Here is a 24,998-nt window from a genome sequence, read left to right on the forward strand (position 1 = left end):
CAAGATACGCAACTGTATTGCTCCCCACGTTCCTCCTCTGTAACCACTAATCTTTTGTAACTACTAATCTTTTGTAAACAATTAATAAACAAAAAAAGGTCAATCCACTGTTCTATGTTAGCCATAGTATCAAAAGTAGATATGTTAACTATTAAGGAGTAGAAAATAATCATGTATGAGCTTTCTTTTCATTTTAAGTCCCAAGAGAATCCAAGTAGAAATGTAAACTAGTGACAGCAGGGAAGGTGACAGGCAGCTCTGAAGGTGATGGTGGGTTGACTATCAGCAAGAAGAGGGGAACAGGTATACATTTTCAGTCGAGGTTGAGATAGCTGGTATAGTGACGCCAACTAAAGTAGTAAAAGGCAGTCAATTTCCCAACGGCTTCCTAAAAATACTGGATTAAATTAACTAAGACCAAAAGGGTGTTATGCAGGTAATCATAAAGGAAAAGCAATAAATTGCTTTCATTTCACAGACATGTCATGCAGTATATTTAAAACATGTGTTATTAAATTCAATATATCATTTAACAGTAACATGAATCGCTTAGGCTTAAAAGTGTACTATGTACTCCATTTACTTTTCATTGAAATAGTTGGTATTGTAGGAAAAAAGACTTTAAAACCAGAACATATGTATATACATTTACTAAGGACATCTAAATGACACCATAAATATGAGAAGCTTTTTCTTTTTTTCTTTTTTTTGAGACGGAGTCTCATTCTGTTGCCCAGGCTGGAGTGCAGTGGCACCATCTTGGCTTACTGCAAGCTCCACCTCCCGGGTTCACGCCATTCTCCTGCCTTAGCCTCCCAAGTAGCTGGGACTACAGGCGCCTGCCACCACGCCCGGCTAATTTTTTTGTATTTTTAGTAGAGACAGGGTTTCACCGTGTTAGCCAGGATGATCTCGATCTCCTGGCCTTGTGATCCGCCCACCTGGGCCTCCCAGAGTGCTGGGATTACAGGCTTGAGCCACCACGCCCAGCCAGAAGCTTTTCCAAAATGCAGTGACTAACCAGAGGTAAGAAAATTAACATCAAGTTCCTTAATCACAGGCATTAATAACCATGAAAAACAAAACTAGTCTAATTCATTTCTTAATTCTCTCAAATCCAACACTTACATTCAAATTTTAGAATCCAGCATCCATTGAGAATCCCAAGCATACACTTCAAAGTGCTTTGAACTGCATCACCAGGAACAACAACATGAGTTACTAAAATACAAAAAAAGCAGTAAGAGAAAGAAAGATATAAGCCAAAGTATTTCTTTGGCCTGCTTCTTATAACTCATCTATATTTTGTAACAATTTTTACACTTAAGTGTAAGACCACTTCTATTTAGTATCTAGATCTCTAACCTGGCCATCAATATGAAAAATCAGATCATAAACCATATATCTTAAAGCCATATTGGCAAACACAAATTTTTATTTTATTTTCAAATTACAGCTAAGGGATTATGACATTACACTGCACAACAATTTATTTGTCATTAGCAAAAGTCACAAATTTCCTCTTCTGAAATACTGTCTTGTCCTAAAATATATGCAAACCTTTAAACTTTACATTTCCTAACTACGTTGTTGTCTATAAGTAGTTTATTACTGAAAAAAAATTTAGATTTATTACAAGATGCAAAGTATACAGCCATCTCCCAATGGTTAAAACATATGTAAATTATCAAAGGTAGTTCTCCAAAAGGACCATCTATTTAACATTTTTTCTACCCCCCCTCCCAAAATTCAAAATCCTCACCTGTACTGTCAAACTCAGTATATTTTTTAGCCTTAAGAATTGCTGCAAGCTCACTGAGCATTTTCTGTTGTTCTGAGGACAGCCCACTGCCTATAAGTACAAGAGGTCCATCCCTACGCTGCCCAGTGTTCATCTGTTAATATAAAAGGAGATGTCACAGTGTTAAAGACATTAGACGACTAGACAAAGACATTAAACAGACTGTTACTTGATATAAGCTTGAATTTCATTACTTAGTTTACTCTAATAATTTTCAATAATTTCCATTTAATCTACACCCAGAACCTTTTAAATAATTTTTTTCTCTTTATTTTTCCCTCAAGAAAATGTCAATTGTGATAGCTCTCTATAGCCAGGGCATCTCATTTCTTCAATTTTAAACTGGGTCTCTCTAGGGTTTTACTTCATTCTGTCACCAGTAAGTCTTTTTCTTTTCCCAAGTAACTTAAAATATCCACTTAAAATCAGCAATTCCCTATTCCACCTCCACTAACTTGTCCCAACAGAGTTAAAACCAAACTTGGTCTGTTTAGTTTAAACTGACATTATCTGAAAAATCAAAGAATGCCAAGGCTTCTAGAACAGTGCTGACCTCAAAGACAGAAAACAAATTAGCATCAAAATAGTAACTCCTCAAAACTAGGAAAAGATAAAAACACACAAGTTAATTCAAAACTTAGGAGATCAGATCCATAAATAGTAAGAAGTCCATGCAGCTCACGACTAAGAAAGTAGTGCTGTAACAAAGACTAATAGTTTCACTGTAAAATCTAGACTTAGAATTCACAGAAGACAAAAAAGACAAAAATAAAGAGAAGGTAAGAGTGGACAGCATTAAAGCTGAGAAGTGAAAGACTCAAGGAAACAATATATGTCCATATATATATATTTCCATAAAAGTGTTTGTAAATGACAGAATTCAGCACTTAAAAGTTCAGCTCATCTTTCCTAGTCACTAAATTGTAAGATGATGTAACCACATCTAACGTAAACGCTATAAACCCTCCTCACATAGACCTAAAACCATTAAAAACCCTAGAAGAAAACCTAGGCAATACCATTCAGGACATAGGCATGGGCAAGGACTTCATGTCTAAAACACCAAAAGCAATGGCAACAAAAGACAAAATTGACAAATGGGATCTAATTAAACTAAAGAGCTTCTGCACAGCAAAAGAAACTACCATCAGAGTAAACAGGCAACCTACAGAATGGGAGAAAATTTTTGCAACCTACTCATCTGACAAAGGGCTAATAATATCCAGGATCTACAATGAACTCAAACAAATTTACAAGAAAAAAACAAACAACCCCATCAACAAGTGGGCGAAGGATATGAACAGACACTTCTCAAAAGAAGACATTTATGCAGCCAAAAAACACATGAAAAAATGCTCATCATCACTGGCCATCAGAGAAATGCAAATCAAAACCACAATGAGATACCATCTCACACCAGTTAGAATGGCGATCATTAAAAAGTCAGGAAACAACAGGTGTTGGAGAGGATGTGGAGAAATAGGAACACTTTTACACTGTTGGTGGGACTGTAAACTAGTTCAACCCTTGTGGAAGTCAGTGTGGCGATTCCTCAGGGATCTAGAACTAGAAATACCATTTGATCCAGCCATCCCATTACTGGTTATATACCCAAAGGATTATAAATCATGCTGCTATAAAGACACATGCACACGTATGTTTATTGCGGCACTATTCACAATAGCAAAGACTTGGAACCAACCCAAATGTCCAACAACGATAGACTGGATTAAGAAAATGTGGCACATACACACCATGGAATACTATGCAGCCATAAAAAATGATGAGTTCATGTCCTTTGTAGGGACATGGATGAAACTGGAAACCATCATTCTCAGCAAACTATTGCAAGGATAAAAAACCAAACACCGCATGTTCTCACTCATAGGTGGGAATTGAACAATGAGATCACATGGACACAGGAAGGGGAACATCACACACCGGGGACTGTTGTGGGGTGGGGGGAGGGGGGAGGGATAGCATTAGGAGATATATCTAATGCTAAATGACGAGTTAATGGGTGCAGCACACCAACATGACACATGTATACATATGTAACAAACCTGCACGTTGTGCACATGTACTCTAAAACTTAAAGTATAATAATAATAAAATAAAATAAAATAAAATAAAAAATAAAAAAAATTTAGAAAGGAAAATATTCAGTGTACCTTATGGATTGTTCAATCACTCTTTGATAATATTTAAAAACACTAGAGTATTTCAAAAATGCTTAAGTTACACAAATACCATAAAAATAGCTCTAAACAGAACACATTACTTCTCAATTTATATAACTCCACTTCAGCTACATTAGTTCTCTGCACAAAACACAAGAGTGAAAAAGATATCACTTCTAAATATAGCATATGATACTATTTCTACCAACCCAAGGAAAGCACCAAAGTGGGTCAAGTATTTTCCTATCATACTTTTAAAAATTTGCATAAAAAATAGAAACTGGCACTAATTTCTCACAGTTAAAGAGTGCTATAATAAAACATAAAGCAAACAGCTGCCAAAGCCACATGTCTGATTTGGGGTGAGGTGGTATGGGGGCTGGGGATTTGACTTGAATAAGCATAGGTCTCTGACCCATGAGGCTCAAAAGAGGTACAAAAAACACCCCAAAGGTTTAATACCCTGATTTTATAGAGATTAGATACTATGTTCATCAGCATTAAATTCAAAGGAATAATTAAATAGGGTACTTTTTCTTAGATAAAATCATTAGTTTTTCTTAAGTTCATCAAAAATGGGGTTAAAAAATCTAGAAAAAAAATTAAAAAGATAAACATGCTGCTTAAAATGAATCACAAACAGAGAAGTCTCAAAATGAAAGAATGATAAGGAGTTTTTTAAATTTTTAAAAGATTAGAGGTTGCTTCTCAAAGCAGATTTCCAACAGCCACTAAATTTTACTTAAAACACAAAAATTCTAAAGAGAAAGGAGAGAAATTCAAACCCCTTCCTTTAGGGAAGCAGTGAGCTTCCCTAAAGCAGCTCACTGGAGATCACTGATTTAAAGGGTTCCAAATGACGCTACCAAGCACTTGTGCTTGTTTCAGAGGCAAGTATGTATCATAAAGAATACTCTAATGCTCCTTCATGCATTCAGCACACACTTACTGAACACTCAGTATGTGCCAAACACTGTTCTCAATGCTAGGGCTACTATAGTAAACAAAAGAGCCAGCCCCTGCCCTCACACAGTTTATATTCTAGTTGAGAGGGGAAAACAACACAAGAAAATAAAAATACATTACATCAAATGAGAAATAGTATGGTACAACACACCAGGGGAAGGGGGTTAGACAGCACTGGGAGGTTGCTATTTACTATGCAACGGCACAGAGTCCTCTCTGCTAAGACGATGCTAGAGCTGGGTCTGAAGGGTGTGAGGAAGCTGGCCATGGGAACATCTAGTTCCTGGAAAAAAAAAAACTAAACAAGTGGTGCTGCACACCTGAAATGAGAGTATGTTTGGTGGACTCAAGACACAGTAAGGCAGCCCACGTGACTGAAAAAGAGTGAGTGAAGAAGAGACTGGTAGTGGCTGGGGGAAGGTACATTCCAGAGGTTCCATCTTTAAGGACTGCACATTAAGAAACTACCCTTTAAACCTGAAGGACTTGGTATCATCTTTTCCTTAGCCAAGTACCAACCATTAAGACAGTAAATAGTAATACTCAAAAGGCCATGTCTACATGACATGCCCAAAGTATAGGTCTCTTCCATGTAATAAAAACCCTCCTTTTCTGAAAGGCACTGCCACCCCCAGACTCCAAGAATACCATAAAGATATCTTTATTCTTGACACATTTAAAATAATCATTTTCCAGCTTTTACATAAAAGGAACATCAGCAAAGGACAACTTGGTTATGCTATGCTCTGTCAGACTTCAAGTACAAATGAAGAAAACAAGTCAATTTATAGTTGCTGAGTATGGTGGGACTGAATTGAGTACCGACCTAAGTTTTAAGAAATGTGAGTTCTAACTGGTCCATTAATAAAGAAAAAAACAACCTTTTTTTTTTAAATGGCTGGTTAACCCTGGGGCAAATCATAGCCTCTTTAGGTCTCACTTTTCTCATTTGTAAAGTGAGAAAATTAAACTGCTGATTTCTAGCTTCTCTTCCAATTCATTACCAAAACTATAGTTTGGAACAGATTTATAAGGCTGAAGTCTAAAGCAGAAGACGTAGGGTTTTCAAGATATGAAAGCAACTAGCTCATGAAAGCATCTATGAGAGTATCAAACTGTAGCTACCTTAGGCTACCTCCTTATCTTAAACAATGGCATCTACTACTACTCTTGTGAATGATCCTTGAACTCAGCTCCTCCCTATCTGTTACTTTCCCCCATCTGAGCAGTACTGGGATCTGGTGAGTCTACCAACTCTCTCTAAAACTCCTCTTCTTCTCTCCATCCCCACATAACTACCATCTATAATTCCAGTCCTAAGCATTTCAAACCTGGTCTCCACTACTGCAGCCTCCCAATCAGCCTTCAGTCTCTTCCCACTCCCAGCTAGCCTGCAGACAGTCCTATTTCAGTTATAAACACACTGAAGGTGCCCTATTAAGTCTAAACTCGTATCAGGGAATTTAAGGCTTTTCACAGTCTGGTCCCAACCTAGCCCTTTACCCTGAATCCCTCTTAAACACACGTCATACTCCTCTCACAGTAAATGCTATAGTTTCTCAAATTCCTGAGGTCCTTTATGCCTCCTTGTCTCTGAGCAGCTGTTCCTTAGATTTGGGCTGCCATTCTCACTTTGTACACCTGATTGCAGTGGGGAATGTTGGCTGTTACACTCAAAATCTATTGCTCACTTCCTCCACACTAACAGAAGCCCAGTTTTGTTCAGGTAGCCCCCCTTTCAAAGACTGACCCTATCCTCCAGCCCCAGGAGGGGCTGTCAAAATCAATTTCTGACAATAAGACACAGGTGAAGTCCACGGAAAGGCTTCAGGGAAAGACTTTAGTGTCTCTTTTTCAGTTGGCCACTGTCATATCTAGAATTGTGGCAATCATTCGACAACCATTAAAGGAAACTTCTTAGTGAGGACAAATCCCCCAAACTGAGGATGGCAAGGTAAAGAGATAGAAAGAATTTGGTTCCTTGATGCAACCACTAAGTGCTAAATTAAGCAAATGCAGAGCTATCCTGCATTGGCATTAATTCTATATAAAGTAATAAATTGTCTTCAAGCATTTGAGAAAAGGTTTTCTGTTACTGGCAGCCAACAGCATTCTATTAGACACTCTGCTAAAATGTTTACCCTGAAAGACTTAGGACACCTTCCTCTGTGAAATTCTCTGTATATATATATATATATACACATACGTGTGTGTGTGTGTATGTGTATATATATATAGATATTTTTTTTTTTTTTTTGAGACAGTCTTGTTCTGTTACCCAGGATGGAATGCAGTGGCGTGATCTCAGCTCACTGCAACCTTTACTTCCCGGGTTCAATCAATTATTGTGCCTCAGTCTCCCTAGTAGCTGGGACTACAGACGCGTACCACCACACTCGGCTAATTTTTGTATTTTTCATAGAGATGGGATGGGGTTTCACCATGTTGACCAAACAGGTCTCAGACTCCTGACCTCAAGTGATATACCCGCCCCAGCCTCCCAAAGTGCTGGGATTACAGGTGTGATCCACTGCACCTGGCCTTTCTGTGAAATTTTTCCTGACATCTCCTGTAGTTTCTACTTACTTTGATTCTACTGTATATTTTTATAGCTTATTTTACAAATTTATTACAATGTACAGTAAAAGTTTTTACATCTGAAATCCCTGCTAAGCTATGGGTTCCTAAGAAACAGGCATTCTTTCCACTTTATCTCTACCTTGTACCTCTCTCCTAAGCTCCAGACTTTCATATCCAATGATCTATTCGATATCTCCATTTGATGTTTTACAGACATCAAATTGGCACATAGAAGTATTGATTTCCTTCTCCATTGCAACAAATGGCATTACCATCTACTTCCCTGCTAAGGTCATACTTATTCCATTCTTTTCCCACACTTCATATGTAATCTAACCGAAAGTCCCGTTTAGATGCTCGCTAGTCTCCAGCAGTAACAAACTTCTTTCTAACCTTCCAACATACCAGCCTCATTCACTGAAGGGCCTATACACTGTGTCCTCCAGATAGTCATCTGGCAGGCTCCTCACTTCAACATTCAGGTTTCAATTCAAATCAGTGCTTTAAGGCTCCCCTCTGTGACCCTAGCTAAAGCAATGGCCTTGCAGAAGCCCACTACCTCCATCCAACGACACTCTACAACTTCTTCGAAGCACTCATGTCTAAGTGTCTGAAATTATTTTATTTATATTAGTTCAATGTTTACAGTTTGTCTCTTTCCTACCTCTCACCAGATGGTAAGCTCCTCCCTGAGAATAAGAGTTCTACCAGTCATATTCATTGTTTTATGAATGCTGCCTAAAATACAGAGCGGGCTCAGTAAGTATTTCTAGATGGTCGTACTGTGATTATGTCTTTGAATCCACAGTAGCTAATACTCAGGAAGTGCTCAATAATTGTTTGGTGAATGTAAGCAATCGGTCAAATGGAAATTTTTCTACTATGTTCCTTTCATAACCAATTTCAATAAAATATATAAATGTCCCAAAGCTAAATCCATACTTACTACTGAGCAATGGCTAGTTGAGGATGATTCATTCTTCTCTGGTAGCAGCAATAGCGATTTCATACTTTCATCGTCTGTATAATCGACAGGCCGCAGACCAAATATATTACTGGTAAAATAAGTGCAGATGTGTTTAAGTAAGTCAAATGTGTGACTCGACTCAATTTTTGAACATCCTTAATAATATACAATTTTAACTAAAATAAATTACTCAGAACTCACATTAGGCAAAAGAATCTAGAATCAAAAGCTGCTGAACTCAAAGGAGAAATGATGTAAAATTTCAGTTTGACATCAGATTATAGGGATTGTTTTTACTGAATATAGTATTATGAATTTTTCACAACTGTATTCTGCATTTTTATTCATATTAAAATATGGCTTCATAATCACCAATCAGTATGAGTGACAGACTTTCAAATGCCAATAAAAATCATTTACTATAGCTATTATAGGCCGTATAGTCTTTATAAACCAATAAAAAATTAGATAAATTCACAGGACAGAGATTTTGTTCTACTAGAAGGAAAATTATGCCACATAACAAACAGTTTAATAATATAGTGAACAGGGTACTTTAAAAATTAATTTAAACATGTATGCATACAATAACCTATAATAATCACAACCATCGCAGAACAAACTATTATGGCTCAGAGAGATACAAACTTCTCAGCATGTACTAATTCACAAGTCACAGAATGTTACGCTGGAAGAGATTTTAGAGATCCCAATTTGATCCTGTTCAAGATAAGAAAAAAAAGAGAGAAGAACAAGTTCCAATGGCTTAACTAAGGTCATATTCTCCTTGTTCAATTTCACTGAAATTAAATATTGCCCAGCCTAAAGTCTTTCAATTATAAGTAACTTGTTAAAACTAAAGGACTTCTGTCTACTATTCTGTTTCCTTACATATGGTTTCAGAATATGATTTAAATACACTATACCATGGCAATAAGTTTTCAAAATGAGCAATTCTTTTATAGCCTTCTATGTTTTTTTTAAAGATTATGCTATATTCATATAATGGCCACAGAAGTTCATGTGAAAATCCAATGTGGTAAATGGGACATGAAGTTATAAACATGGAATAATACTAATTCTGTAAATTGTATCAAATGTATAGAAAAAGATCTGGAAGGAAACAGAGAGAAACATTAGGGGAAGTGAAAGGTAGAAAAATGCCAATTCTGTTTGATGCTGCAGAGAGATCATGTAGATGAGGGATATAAGCATCTACTGAGTTCACAGACAAGGTCACTAATGACCTTGGTGAAAACTGTTTTGATGGCAGAGTGGGAAAAGAAAGCTAATGTATTAGAATAAGAAATGAACCACAGCAAATGTTTCTCTAATGACTGCAATTCGTGACTATCAGGTCCAGTTGCTTTCTTCTTTGGACAGTCCTGGGTAAACACTGACAAGTTTGTATTCTGACTCTTCTTTATGTCCAAGTCCAACAACCTTCCTCTGGCAACAGTCTTTCTCCAGCCAAGATATAATACAGTGGATTGCATTTCAGCTTTATAATTTAAAACAAAGTGACACATGTCACAGTATACATTTACAGCAGACAATCTCACGGTATTTTAAAAGAAACTCATCCACTATTCTTGATACTTCCTAATTCATTCTCTAAATTATTATGCTCATATACCAACTACACAATCTCCTCACACACATATACTATACATATGACAATCAAAAAATAGAAATCTGAGTTGAAGAACCAATGTTCTAGGTCTTAAACCACCAAGTGCAAAAATGAATAAACAAAACAACAACAACATATAATGGCCACATTATATGCCATTCAAAAAAAATAATAATAACTGCATAGCCATGATTGCACCATGGTACTCCAGCCTGAGCAAGAGATACTGTTTCAATGAAAAAAGAAAAAATGAGAAAAAAAAATCCATGCATACACTAGGACTTTTTGACAGAGACAAACATAGACCTTACACCTCAAAAAAATAAAATATAAGAGCCCAATCAAGTGCACTTTAATGCACAGCAACTGAATCACATTAGCATAGTTATTTTACACATATTTGAAAAAAAGTCCATGATGACAACATGAAAAACTGTTCAAGTGCTTCTCAAAGTACCACCATCAGCTAGGGAGGAATATAAACCAAAAATCAACCAGTAAAACATGGTCTAAGCCAGTAAGATGATTTTACAAAGTGACTACCAGAGTTCCAATTTACATTTAGGATCCTTACTATACAAAGCTTACTATGTCATATGGTCTTAAAACATGTGGTTTCTCTGCTTGGATTATGGATGGCTTCTGCTCACACACAATTCACTGAACTCTTAGCCCTCCTGTAACGCTGATGAACTGAATGGCACATTACAAGTGCTACAGATGGAAAGATAATCAGTTAACCTCAGTCCTGCATCATGGGAAATAGAGCCTATTAAATCCAGTCATGTTGCTTCTGCTTTGTCATGAACCATTAAAATTTGGAAGTAGACTAAGTTTACATGTGGGACGTTCAAAGACCATAGCAAGAGAAGATGGGGCATGTGTAAGATTTCTTATTATTTGGGCACAATAATGTGTGCTTTCTTCCCATTGATGTATTTTAACAGACTAACACTTTAGTTAGAGAATTAGTGTGAAAAATCAATTTAAAATACACAGAGGTGGATTTTATTCCCATTGTAAAACTAATAGGTACTACATACAGGAAAAGTTATGTTGAAACGTATCTCAGGAACTATTAACATGACTTATTACTAAATAGAGAAGTCAGTGATAAATACATTATTCTTCATCACTATACAAGGGAAGAAGACTCTTTTTTAGATTTACTACATCATGGACTCAAAATAGACACCAATAACTTGATTTGATATTTATTAGAATGGGTTACTGGGGAAGCTTATAAAATGGCTTTCTGTAAATACACTTAAATATAGTAAATTCTCTCTTTTCTAGCATGATTTAACCTAAAGTTTTACCAAACTAGGTGTTTTGGAGGGATACATAAGACTTAGAAAAACACTGTCCTTGCCTATAATCCTACTGAGGATAAACGTTCATTCAACAAACAGGTATCAAACTGATAAAGTATAAACCCAAACAAGTAATGAGGTGAAATAGAAGATAAGATTTAAATGGACTTGAGCCCAGGACTAGAAACTGGAATATGGTGGTTAACTGTTAAGGGGTCGTGTAGGGAATAAGCAACATGATTACTGAAATGGATGGAACTGATGGAAGAAAGCTTTCTATCAAACCTTCTAGGCACTGTGTGCTCATGTGTAGAAACCAAACACAGTATGAAAAACCAATGAAAAAATCAGGTATAAAGCAATGAACATTACAGACACAAAGTGTATGTTGCTGTGAAAATGGAAAGGCACATGTGTCTACTAGCTAAATGACATGGGTCAATGCAACACCAAAATATTTAAAACTATTTTGGAATATATGAAAATGTCGAGATCTTAACTGCTGAATTTACATCTAGTACACGACAGTATATTAATATCTTTTACATGTACCACTTTCGACAGTCAGTTCTTTTAATGCCTTATCAACAGACAGTCACGAATTCAGTGAATTGCAAATGATTATATGTAGATAATATACTTTACCTATACTGATATGGTTTCGATTTGTGTCCCCGCCCAAATCTCATGTCAAATTATAATTCCCAATGCTGGAGGAGGGGCCTGGTGGGAAGTGACTGGATCATGGGGGCGGATTTCCTCCTTGCTGTTCTTGTGATAGTGATTGAGTCCTCACCAGATCTGGCTGTTTAAAAGGGTGTAGCACTAATGACCAGGAAAATGCAAATCAAAACCATATTGATACCACCTTACTCCTGCAAGAATGGGCATAATTAAAAAATAAAAAAAAACAGATGTTGGCATAGATGTGGTAAACAGGGAACACTTCTACACTGTTGGTGGAAATGTAAACTAGTAAAACCACTATGGAAAACAGTGGAGATTCCTTAAAGAACTAAAAGTAGAGCTACCATTTGATCCAGCAATCCCACTACTGGGTATCTACCCAGAGGAAAAGAAGTCATGATATGAAAAAGATACATGCACTTGCATGTTTATAGCAGCACAATTTGCAACTGCAAAAACGTGGCACCAACCCAAAAGCCCATCAATCAATGAGTGGATAAAGAAACTGTGATGTATATATACAATAGAATACCACTCAGCCATAAAAAGGAATGAACTAATGGCATTCACAGCAACCTGGATGGGACTGGAGACTATTATTCTAGGTGACGTAACTCAGGAGGGAAAATCAAACATTGTACGTTCTCACTCATAAGTGGAAGCTAAGCTATGGGGATGCAAAGGCATAAGAATGACACAACAGACTTCAGGGACTCAGGGGGAAAAGGTGGGAAGGTGGTGAAGGATAAAAGAGTACAAATTGGGTTCAGTGTGTACTGCTCGGGTGATGGGTACACCACAATCTCACACATCACCACTAAAAAACTTACTTGTGTAACCAAATACCACTTGTTCCCAAAAACCTATGGAAATAAAAAAATATAATAAATAAATAAATAAAAAGGCTGTAGCACCTCCTCGCTTCTTCCTCTGCTCTGACCACGTAAGATGTGCGTGCTTCCCCTTCATCTTCCACCATGACTGTAAGTTTCCCGAGGCCCTTCCTGTATAGCCTGGGGAGCCATGAGCCAATTAAACCTCTTTTCCTTATAAATTACCCAGTCTCAGGTGTTTCACAGCAGTATGAAAAGGGACTAATACATATACTGAATCCTAAAAATTCGAAGGTTCTAATTTTTTTTCTGTTCCTTGACAACACAGTAAACTGGCAGATTTCACCAGTTTTTTTTTTCTAATGTACTCTTGCGCTATTCCTTTACCTATGATTTTAAATCATAATGTGGAAAATATGCTTTATAAAATCTTTAAAGATATGACTGGAGATTTTAAATTTTAAAATCTTGAACAGACAATCCAGGTGTTCATGTGTCATTGCTTTTTGCTATCTAAAATGTAGTACGAAATACTGGATGATTTGTTACTGATGTTGATAGATCCTATGTGAAAATGGATATATGTATTAATATATATAATGCATGATATACATATTGCATACATCAGAAGTAGCAATAATCGTTTATTTATTTAACACACATGGAATGAGTATATTTGTATAAACAAGTAGGGGGAAAAGTCACAAACTCTGTTTTGCAATTAGTTTGGAAAATAGTCATTATTCAGCAAGTACTTTGAAAAAAATGTAACAACAAACTTTTGGCACTATAGAAACAATGTCCTCACAGAACTCAGAGGAGGAAAGCAGAGAGGCACACAGAAAAGGTTATGCAGTCTGGTAAAGCTCCCCAGACCTGAAAGGGTAAGGAAGAAAAGCGGGTACACAAACAGAATAAGAATATCCTAGCAGACAGAAAAGTGTGTGAAGGACTTTAAGTGAGATAGCACTTAGAACTTTTTAGAACCACCAAAAAAAAAAAAAAGGAAAAAAGAGGGGAAAGGGAGAGTGAGAGAAAGAGAGGGAATGTACCACAGGAATATGAGGTACTCTCGAACTGTAAGCTATGGTCAGATTATATAAGAACAAAGAGGAGGTGTTAAAGAGTTGGACTTCCTCCCAAAGGCAATAAGAAACCCTGAACAGCTTCCTAAATCATTGTAAGCAGGTGGGATGGCATCAATGTAGCATGGTAGTTAAGAGTTGGGGTTACCGAATAAGACTGCGTGAACTTAAATTTCAGCCCTGCCACTCAAAAGTCTTATGACTTTACATGAATTACTTAAACCCCCTGTGCCTGTTTCCTCATTTATAAGATGGAAATAATAACACTACCTATTTTACAGGATTGTTGCCAGAATCAAATGAATACATCAAAAGCATTTAAAACAATACCTAGCATATACGAATAGCTCAATAACTGCCAGTATATTACTGTACTGGATTTGCATTTTTGGAAGACAGATACAGAATGAAGATAAGGGAACAAAATAAGTTATGTCTGGAGCATTAACCTCTTATCTTCATTTTCCCCAATTTTATGATACAATTGATGCATGTTTTTCATGATAATTTGGAAGTTTACTAAGGGAAAGTATAGAATTATGTCTTAACAACATTCTAAGAGTAGATTTTCATTTTCCCATATGGCACAATCTAAAGAGTATGAACCACATAACTCTGAAAATTCTTTTCCTAACTAGGAATCTTTCTGATCCTGAAGATGAGGAAAAGGAAGTACTTATGAAAGGGCTAAACTGTGGTGTTCAATGTTTCAGTTTTGTCCCAAAGGCCACATTCAGGATGCAGTATAACCTTTTAATATCCTTTTCCCCTCAGTAATAATATGGCAGACACCTGCCTACAATGGTGATCTGAATTCACTACACCACTAATAAAAGAGAGAAAGGAGAGATGGGCAAATTTAAACTTGTACTTGCATGTACAGACCATCCAAACTGCAAAAACATATGCAAAAAGGCGTTTTTACTAATACTAAATCTATCACGCATGACAGGATACCAAGAGAGTTCATGAATGAAACCCTTCATGAATAACTACAAAACCGCAAACACACAGATTTAATTTTTCAAGTCACTTTGCTTGCTATGGAGCAGGATAAAGCAGAGTAATTCAAACTAGCAACATGGGTTTTTAAAGCTATAAAACATAAATTATCTCTGGCAATTAATTTTTTAAAATTAACCTAGGGCAGTGGGACAATTAATAGGTCCAATGGTCCATGTAATATTTTCTACTTCAAAATTCAACATCCTTCCAAGGAAAACTGTTAATGGCAGATCAAGTACCACATTCTAAAATCCTACATATCCATTAAAAATAAAAAGAAAAGAAGCACATGTTATTCGCCACACACTCAAAATGGTTCTCATGTGACCGTAAGACCTGTGGTTCTAGCTTCACACTGGGATGTACAGAAGGCAGTGGGGAAGATAGATTACCAATGATGTTTTGAACAGTTATAAATACTCCCAGACAACAAAGATTATAAATCTTTTTTTCATGATCTAGGGTTAAAACAGAACTGACTTTCTTATTGTTTTAGCTCACAAAAGGTACTTTTTTTATGCAAAAAAAAAATTAAGGGTTAAATGACTTAATACTGTTATTTAAATGCAAGACATATAAAAACAGTAAGTTGCCAGAATATTAGAGTTAAATCAAAACAAAAGAGAAAGTCTGAAGTAGATATATGACTTTCCACTGTATATTCGAATCCTCCATAATTATACAGATTTAGGGCCCAAAAACATTGCAGTAGGAAAATTAATAAAGAGCACAGCCTCTATGGGAAAAAATAGGATTGGGAGACTTCACTGGTGAACTATAAAAGCTCGTTTATTTTAAAATTAAATAGTGAAGATGGCAAATAAAGAGTATCATTGACTTTAAATTCATACCACAATATGGTTAATTCTTAGCTATTCTGCCTTGCCTTATAAGGTTTCAAGATTTCCCTCCACCAATATTCAACAGGATGCTTTTAAATTCACTTGGCTTTGCAGCAGATAATACTCCATTCTTTTTCCTACGTCTAGTCTTCCACACACATTCAATGTCTAACTTATATGACTGAGTTGCTTACTGTCCCCACTTCCTGGGCTACAAAAAAAGCTCTCAGTTATCTTTATATTTTATATGTCACTACTGAAAAGGTAGTTCTTAAGCCTGGTCTCCAATATTTAAAGTCACATCTTACTTAGCACCATTCATGATACATTATTATTATTATTATTATTATTATTATTATTTGAGACCGAGTCTCGCTCTGTCCCCCAGGTTGGAGGGTGGTGGCACGATCTCAGCTTACTGCAACCTCCGCTTCCCAGGTTCAAACGATTCTTGTGTCTCAGCCTCCCGAGTAGCTGGGACTACAGGCACACGCCGCCACACCCGGCTAATTTTTGTATTTTTAGTAGAGATGGGGTTTCACCATGTTGGCTAGGCTAGTCTCGAACTCCTGACCTCAAGTGATCCACCCGCCTCGGCCTCCCAAAGTGTTGGGATTACAGGCATGAGGCACTGCGCCAGGCCCATAACTTATTAATAATGCCAGAACATGTATCAGGATAAAACCTGGATTACTTAGCCCTCTTATACAAGCCTTCCTCTCTCCCAGTGGCATCCGAGACTAACTCTATGGCTGGATTTTGTCTTAGTTTTTCTTCTCTCTCCTAGGGCTGCATTACAAAAATATTTACTCTTCTAATTCAAACTAATATTCTTACAGTAACAGGAAAGTTATAAAGTTAATCAAAATCACAACCTCAGATAAAACGTCAAAATAGGTAAAAGTTTTACAGTTCACAGGGACTTTTTTTTTTTTTTTTTTAGATGGAGTTTCACTCTGTCGCCCAGGCTGGAGTGCAGTGGTGCGGTCTCGGCTCACTGCAACCTCCGCCTCCCGGGTTCACACCATTCTCCTGCCTCAGCCTCCCGAGTAACTGGGACTACAGGCGCCCGCCACCACGCCCAGCTAATTTTTTGTATTTTTAGTAGAGACGGGGTTTCACCGTGTTAGCCAGGATGGTCTCAATATCCTCACTTCATGATCCACCCGCCTCGGCTTCTCAATCCACAGGGACTTTTTAAGGATGAACTTGATGGGATAAAAAGAAAAAGTCCATTTTCTCTTTAGTGTCTGTATTTTATTATGAATACACTGGTATATCAGAGTGATTACTACTAATAACAAAACTAGAGAGATCTCCAAAAATTACATAATATGTGAGTTATCAAAATAGATACTGTTATGCTAAGTTGGCAGGGGGCAGGATATTTCCAGAAGATATTCTATTCATGTTCCAGAGAAGAGGAAAAGTTAAAAAAAAAAAAAAAAAAGCATTCTGATTACTTTTTAGAAACTATGAGTATAATTTTGGTATCAAAATCTGAGGCAAAAAAATGAAAGATAAAAATCACAAATCACTCTAACTTATAATCATAAATGCAAAATTCCTAAAACCCTAGCAAATTCATGTAAAATTTGTGTTTAAATGATACACACCACCAAGTCAAGGTTATCCCAGGAATACAAGCATTATTTAATATTTTTAAATGTATTAACAACATCAATAGTCAAAAAAGCATAAGCTTTGGGAGGCTGAGGTGGGAGGATTGCTTGAGCCCAGGAGTTCAAGACCAGCTTGGGCAACACAGTGAGACCCATCTCAAAAACAAAAACGAAAAAAGTATAAGATCATCTCTGCAGAAGCTGAAAATCATTCAATAAAATAAAATACAGTCTTGTTAGAAAATAATAAAGGGAAGAAAGCTTCCACAGGGCAATAAAGAACATTAATCTTTGTATTTAATATGGATACTAGTATTGACTATAACTCTATGGGTCAGTACTTTTTTAAAAAAGGAAGAACAAAACAAGCAAGCCAACTATCATCATTATTGTATCATTCTGGAAGCACTGACAAATGCAATAAGAAATAGAAGTTAATAAATGATAATTAGATCTTTAGAATTAGGTGTTGACTGGATAGAAATGTACTAAATCAACAGCTCTCCTATATATCAAGAATAACAAATTATATTTATTAACACAATATCCAGTTTACTAGCAACAAATAATCAAATACTATACAGGTTGAGTATTGCTAATCCAAAAACCTGAAATTTGCAACACTCCAAAATTGGAAACTTTTTGAGCACCAACATGACACAACAAGTGGAAAATTCCAAACACAGTACTTAAAAAACCATTTTAATGCATAAAATTGTTTAAAATATTGTATAAAATTACCTTCAGGCTATGTGTATAAAATGTTTATGAAACATAGATAAATTTCACATTTAGTCTTGAGAACCATCCCTAAGATATCTCATTATGTATATGCAAATATTCCAAAATCTGAAAGAAATCCAAAATACTTCTGATCCCAAGCATTTTGGGCAAGGGATACTCAGTCTATACCTAGAATAACCTCAATTAATAGTTACATGCATGTGTATACCTACATACATATATATGAAACAGACTAAAAACTTTACTAAGATATATATAACAGAATGCTTAAACAAATGGAGACACGCAGCTTGGTCCTGATTACTTTTTAGAAGCTATGAGTGTAACTTTGATATCAAAATCTACCAGCAAGAAGTGAAAGATAAAATCACAAATCACTCTAACTTTTAAAATGCAAAATTCCTAAATAAAAACCTAGCAAACTGATGTATTCATTTAAAGAATAACACATGACATCAAGTTTATCAATCGACTTGATAGAAACCAACTTTATTAATCCACTGTATATACTTACCAATTTCAATCAACATCCTAATCGGTACTCCACTAGAATCTATGTACGTACCCAACTTCAAAACATCCTAATATGGTATTTTTGAAACAGCACAAAGTAATCAAACTTCATTTGAAAGAATAAATTAATAAATATGGCTAATTCTCCACCCCACCCCCCTCCCACCACTACTGTCACTACTTTGATCTGACTCTCATCACTCATTTCCTGGATTACTGGACAAACCTCTTAACTGAGTTCCCCCCCAGTGTGAAGGAGGAGGTTTTCAATTTAAAATCAGCACTCTGTTTAGCACACACAGCCTTTCAAAGACCCTGCCCATCTTCTCTGGCCTCTCATCCTCCTCCATCCTTTTATTCCACTTACATCACTAACGGAAGTTCCTAGAATGAATGAAGAAGCAGTCTGGCCTTGAGTACCTTAGCACCCATATCTTATCTTTCTCAAAATCCCATCCTCCCGTTCTATTTTTTCAAAACTTGGAGTTCTTCTTCTTCCAGAAAGCCTTCTGTGACTTCCTCTGGTCTTACTTTCAGCCCTAGTTGAGACTTTCATACTACTGTGAGCACCGTGCTATGAAGGCATACCTCACACCATTCTATAATCAGTGCTTTAACAGACTGTTCACTGTTCACTCCTACTAGAACAGAAGCAGGCAGACAACTGAGGAGATGATGAGGCAAAGGAGCAATGGAGGGACTATGAGAAGACTTAAGAAGAAAGGAAGGCATCTAAGAGAAAACTTCAACCTTGAGGTCATGAAGAACATAGCCAAAATGTTTATGCTAGAGCTAAAGGAGGCAACTTAGAAATTTACAGTAAGCAAAAAGGACTTTACTTCTTCAATCAGCCAAAGTAGCAAACCCTGAAGAGGGTCAGACAGAATGGTGTTTGCCCTTGCTGGTTCTTACCCTTCTTCCATGGGAAGAGTTTAGGCCTGGTTATTGAGAAAAGAGTTCCACCAAGAGTAAAAGAGATACAGTAAGCAGAGACAGAAAAAGTTTGTTTGCCAACTCAGATTCCAGAATTTGAGATGTTAATGGCTTATAAGGAGTAAGAGCTTCAGGAAGAAATAGAAGAATAGTAAGAATCCCATAGTCTCCATGCTCCAGACCCCCTTCCCATGATCTCCTTAAGAAATGGAGGAAAGGGCAGGAATAAATTTCATCTATTCTCACCTGTTACTACCTAATTCTAGAAGACAGTATCTAGAACATTGAGACAGCATGCACTTAAAAGTGAAGGCTATAGGAATTACTTTGGGTAGCCACAATCCCACAAAAAGTAACATGCCATGGATGCCAGTTGGGCAAAAGCTGCCAGGAACCAGTTCAACCACCTTAGAAAAGGCACAGATAAGGGAAACTTGGTTTTAGACATCTTGTCACACAGTAAAGGTAGTGGCAGAAGGAGGCAATTCCCATTTTCATGTCATCTGACCTTTTATCAAAAAAGAGGAAAAAGTATACCATAATCTTCATTCATTCAAACACTAATTCACTCTACAAACAAATGTGGATACAGACTACATTAGGCACTTGGCAGAACTAGGGAGGGCAGACATGATCCCTGGCCCATACAGCTTACAGCCTCACGAGAAGGGAGGAAACAGTAAGTCCTACGACTGGGGAGAAGTACCACATCAGGAAAGGTGGCCAAAAGGACAGGATAACCCAGGTGAAACTCAAATGAGAAACTGGCTACCAAAAACAAATATTCTAGACAATGCAAAGACATGTACAAAGGCTAGGAGGTAAAAGACCGTACATATTTTAAGGAAACAAAAATTCAGAAAAGCTGGTGCAAAAAATGCTTGAAGGAAAGGGGGAAAGGAGAAGCTGTGGAAAGACTGATGAGAACAGAGAGGAAAGTAGCACCAGACCATCCAGGGTCTTATAAACCATATTTTGGGATTTAGCCTTTATTTTAAAAACATTAAGAGGAAGCCATGGAAGGATTTTAAGCAAATAAATGACTTGGCCAGACTCGTGTTTTTCTGCAGGTGCTCTGGCTGCAGTATGGAGAGTGAATAAAGAAAAGTAACCTGAAAAGGAGGAGAACAGTCAGGAAATTTGTAAAGCCAATCAGATGAACAACAATGACTACGACATGTTTTTAAGAGGCAAAAAACACAGGAAAAAAGTATGAAGACCAATAGTCTGGAAAGGAAATTTTTAGAAACAGCTACCATACTCTTGTACCCTAGGATTAAATCTGTCCCTTCATCTGCCCTACTATCCTGTATCCAATATCAATCCCAACCTCTTGGGTGAAATAAACCCTACTTCCCAACTACTCAGCTGTATCAACCAGCTGTCCAACACAGTAGTCACTGGCACATGTGGTTAAAATAAAATACATTTTAAAATGTATTCCTTGGTAGCAACAGCTAATTTTCAAGTGTTCAATAGTAGAGGTGACTAGTGGCTACTGAATGTCCAGCATAGATATAAACATTTCCACCACCACAGAAAGGTCTACTGGACAGTGCTGAGGAACAGATATACCTAAATTTGCCACTTCACTAGGTAGTCCTACTTAAACCAACACTGAAGGCACCTGTGAAGGCGGACTCACTCACTGTCTCATGCCACTCCTTGTATATTAATAAGCCCTCACAGTGCAGTGACGAATCATAGTGTACAAACCACAAGACAGGCTCTGTGTTTTGGCTCATTAATCCTCACTATGCTCTGAAGAAATAGAAAAGCAGCAGGCATCACCCATGTTTTATAGGTGAGGACACCAAGGCACAGAAATTAACCTGCCTGAAGCTATAAAGTCAGTAATGGAGTCACAAATAAAAGCTAGATTCCCTAATGCCCTGACCAGTGCTCCATTCATTAAAGTAGTCATGGCTGATTTAAGAACCCTAGAATGAAAACTAGTCAGTTTCACCTGACCCAAGCAATAATTTGCTTTACCAAATAGCTTGCAACACATATGGGAGGGTCATATCGGTTAGGTCCTTACAAAGAAATAGGTCCAGGTATATGGAGACACACACAAACATGCACGCGTGTACACACACACACACACACAAATAAAAACCGGAAGAATATACACATTCCCTGAATTTGCCCCAATTATCTTATAACCTGTGATGAGAGATAAAAGAGATTAGACACATTTACTGAAACTAACAGCACCAAGGTATGGTACATTCTTGCATTACTAATTTGGTTTTCAATTATGTTAAATAGTTACCAATAAAAAATTACAACCTAGAAGCCCTGCATTTTATAATTCTTATTTGCATCTGTCACCATTGAAAACTTAATTTTTTTGTGCCCTTTTCAAACCTATAGAAGCAACAAGGGCAGAGACGCAATACCTGCATTTTCATTTCAACTACTTAATTAACTGAAAAGAATAAAATACTACATAGAGAGACATGAACCAAGTTACAGATTAAAGATACAAAATCTACATACAGCATTTGCTTGTGACACTCTTGACAATGCCAATTTTAAAATCCAGCTGCTGGCATTCACTAATGCATCTCTGTGTCCTGACACTGCAAAAAGTTCACCCAGAACCTCATGTGAATGATGTAAAAAATTTAAGAAATAATTCAACTGCCCCGGCCCAATATATAAATTCTTATATGCTTTACCTGTTGTAATAGTAAATACACAGAAAAAATAAAATGGGAATGAAATATTTAAAATAATTCCAAACTATCAGGAAGCATACAAAATAATTATTTCTACAATAACTGCTTATTAAAGTGTAAATCAATCTACAGAATATAAACACTAAGTAAATTTTTCCATTAAATGAAAGCTTCCAAAATTGACAATTGTTTCTGAATTAAGAAAGTAAATCTCCCCCAAATATGTCAGCACAGTTATCCCTATTGCTATCCATGGGGAATTGGATCCTCAACCCCTGTGATGTCAAAATGTGCAGCTGCTCAAGTTTCTTATAAAAGATGGCATAGTATTTACTTGTAAACTACACACATCCTCCCGTATACTTTAAATCATCTCCAGATTACTTGTAATACCTAATCGTATGAAATGCTGTATAAATATTTATACTATATTGTTTTACCTATATTACTTATTGTCATAGGGTTATTTTTTTTTCCCTTTTTAAACTTGTATTCTAGGTTTTTATTTAAGTTGTGAAGGTTTGTTATATAGGTAAACTTGTGTAACGGGGGTGTGTTGTACAGATTATTTCACCACCCAGGTATGGAGCCTAGTACCTAATAGTTACTTTTTCTGCTCCTCTCCCTCCTCCCACCCTCCACACTCAAGTAGACTCTGGTGTCTGTTGTTCCCTTCTTTGTGTTCATGAATTCTCATCATTTAGCTCTCACTTATAAGTGAGACCATGTGGTATTTGGTTTTCTGTTCATGCGTTAGCTTACTAAGGATAATGGCCTCCAGCTCCACCATGTGCCCACAAAAATACATGATCTCATTCTTTTTTGTAGTTGCATAGTATTCCATGGTATATATGTAACACGTTTTCTTTATCCGATCTGTCATTGATATTTCCCAATTATTTTTGATCTGCAGTTGGCTGAATCCTCAAGTGTAGAACCCAAGAATATGGACCAACTGTTTCATAAAGAGAAAGGGCATGAATGCTGATTATGAGTGCAGAATGTGATGATCACATCTAATTTTAGTTGTGAAAGTGAAGAAAGCCATCAACTTGACTATTAAAGTCTGCTTTATCACACACCTTGATTCAAGAATATAAGTCAATTTTAAAAATAATTTTTACGTTGAACTACTTACACAGCATTTCTGGAGGCTCCATAGGAAAGTAACAGCTTGACTATATCCACGTGCCCATTCTTGGCTGCATCGTGAAGTGGTGAGTCATTTTGATACCCGGTGGTGTTCACCAATGCCTTATGCTGGAGCAATAATTCCACTACCTTCAGGTGCCCATGATTGCAGGCTTCATGCTAATTAAATTTTTTGAAAAAGAAGTGAAAGAAGTGATAAGAAAGAGCAATGGATGACATTATAATATCACACTTTAGATAAATAAATGTAAACGTCAGGCAGTAAATTTATTGTTACCTAAATACTCAAAAACACTGTAAGTTGCTGACAGAGTGAAAGTTACTATTAATAATCTTTCAGTCAAGATCTGTGTAACTCATGAAAAAAGAAAGGCTATTCTCATTTGAGCCTTGGGTCAAGCACTTTTCTTTTTTTTAGAAGAAAATGTAGTTTTAAACCAACGGTAGCTCCTTAAATGTTCTACAATAAATGTAACACATTAAGAAAAAAAGGCTACATATTTAATAACAAGATGATACATAAAATCTGTACCAGTACATACACATATCATGCAACAAAGTAAGTATCCGTGAAGGAATGCTTTTAAGACAAGCTATTTGCTGAACCTACAAATTGCTGTATGGCTGCTGTTATTGATAAGAGAAATAACACGAGTAGGAATACAAAAAGAGCTTGCTGAATGACAGAAACGGCAACAATGGAGTGTTCAAAGATGACTTACATCCAAATCTTTCCTTATGTCTAATGAACTACAAACAATGCTGTTTTCTAATAAACCTCTGGCATTCTATACTTTTTAAGTACATCAATTTCAATTCATAATAAGTGATATCACACTCAACATCTGTAGGTCTATTTTTAGGATAAAGGAATCCAAATTAGGCACTAAACCCTCTAAATCACTAACCAATCTTTACAACTTGCCTTAGTGGCTTTGAAGAAAGAAATAAAATTAACCTTTCTTTGAAAAGGTTAGCCAGCCAGTAGAGTCCAACCAGCAAAGCGACTGATCTAGACTAAACTCTCCCAGCTTTCTTGCACCTAGCCTATTGAGAGTCTCCTAATTTCTGGGCTGAATTTCTAGTTTACAGGATGAAGGCATCTACTTCATTTGCTGACACTTCTGTGGCTGCATTCAAATCTCATGTTTGTCCTAATGTAATTGGCCTACATACCAATTGTTTCCAAGTATTTGTGTCATTCTGTTTCCAGATTATGCTTCACACTTTTATTTTTAGTAATAATAAGCAAAGACTTTTAAAAATGTTTAATGTAAGCAAAGATTTCTACTGCCTTATATATCTACAATTGGATAGGGTATAAGTGAGGCTAAGATAGACCCTCAGTGAGAATTACTTCCTTGTGATCACTTTCCTATACTCAGTTCCTCCGACCTCTTTTTGTTCCAAGAAATTTGGTTCCAGTGACATGCAGTGCTACAGAATGGAGCCTGATGT

General features: G+C 36.6%; 1 protein-coding gene across 2 annotated transcripts in view; it reads right to left on the minus strand.

Moving 5' to 3' along the window:
* Positions 1-24,998, minus strand: part of BARD1 (BRCA1 associated RING domain 1) — an 83,505-nt gene that overhangs the window by 17,372 nt on the left and 41,135 nt on the right. For both annotated transcript variants that reach the window (XM_004033163.5, XM_004033165.5), the window contains 4 exons: positions 23,527-23,699; positions 8,474-8,582; positions 1,763-1,895; positions 1,129-1,221 (listed from right to left, as the gene is read on the minus strand). In XM_004033163.5, the coding sequence (XP_004033211.1) occupies positions 1,129-1,221; positions 1,763-1,895; positions 8,474-8,582; positions 23,527-23,699 (508 nt within the window). The remainder of the gene's footprint in view (positions 1-1,128; positions 1,222-1,762; positions 1,896-8,473; positions 8,583-23,526; positions 23,700-24,998) is intronic.

Source organism: Gorilla gorilla, chromosome 11 (genome assembly GCF_029281585.2).
Source record: "Gorilla gorilla gorilla isolate KB3781 chromosome 11, NHGRI_mGorGor1-v2.1_pri, whole genome shotgun sequence".
NCBI lineage: Eukaryota > Metazoa > Chordata > Mammalia > Primates > Hominidae > Gorilla > Gorilla gorilla.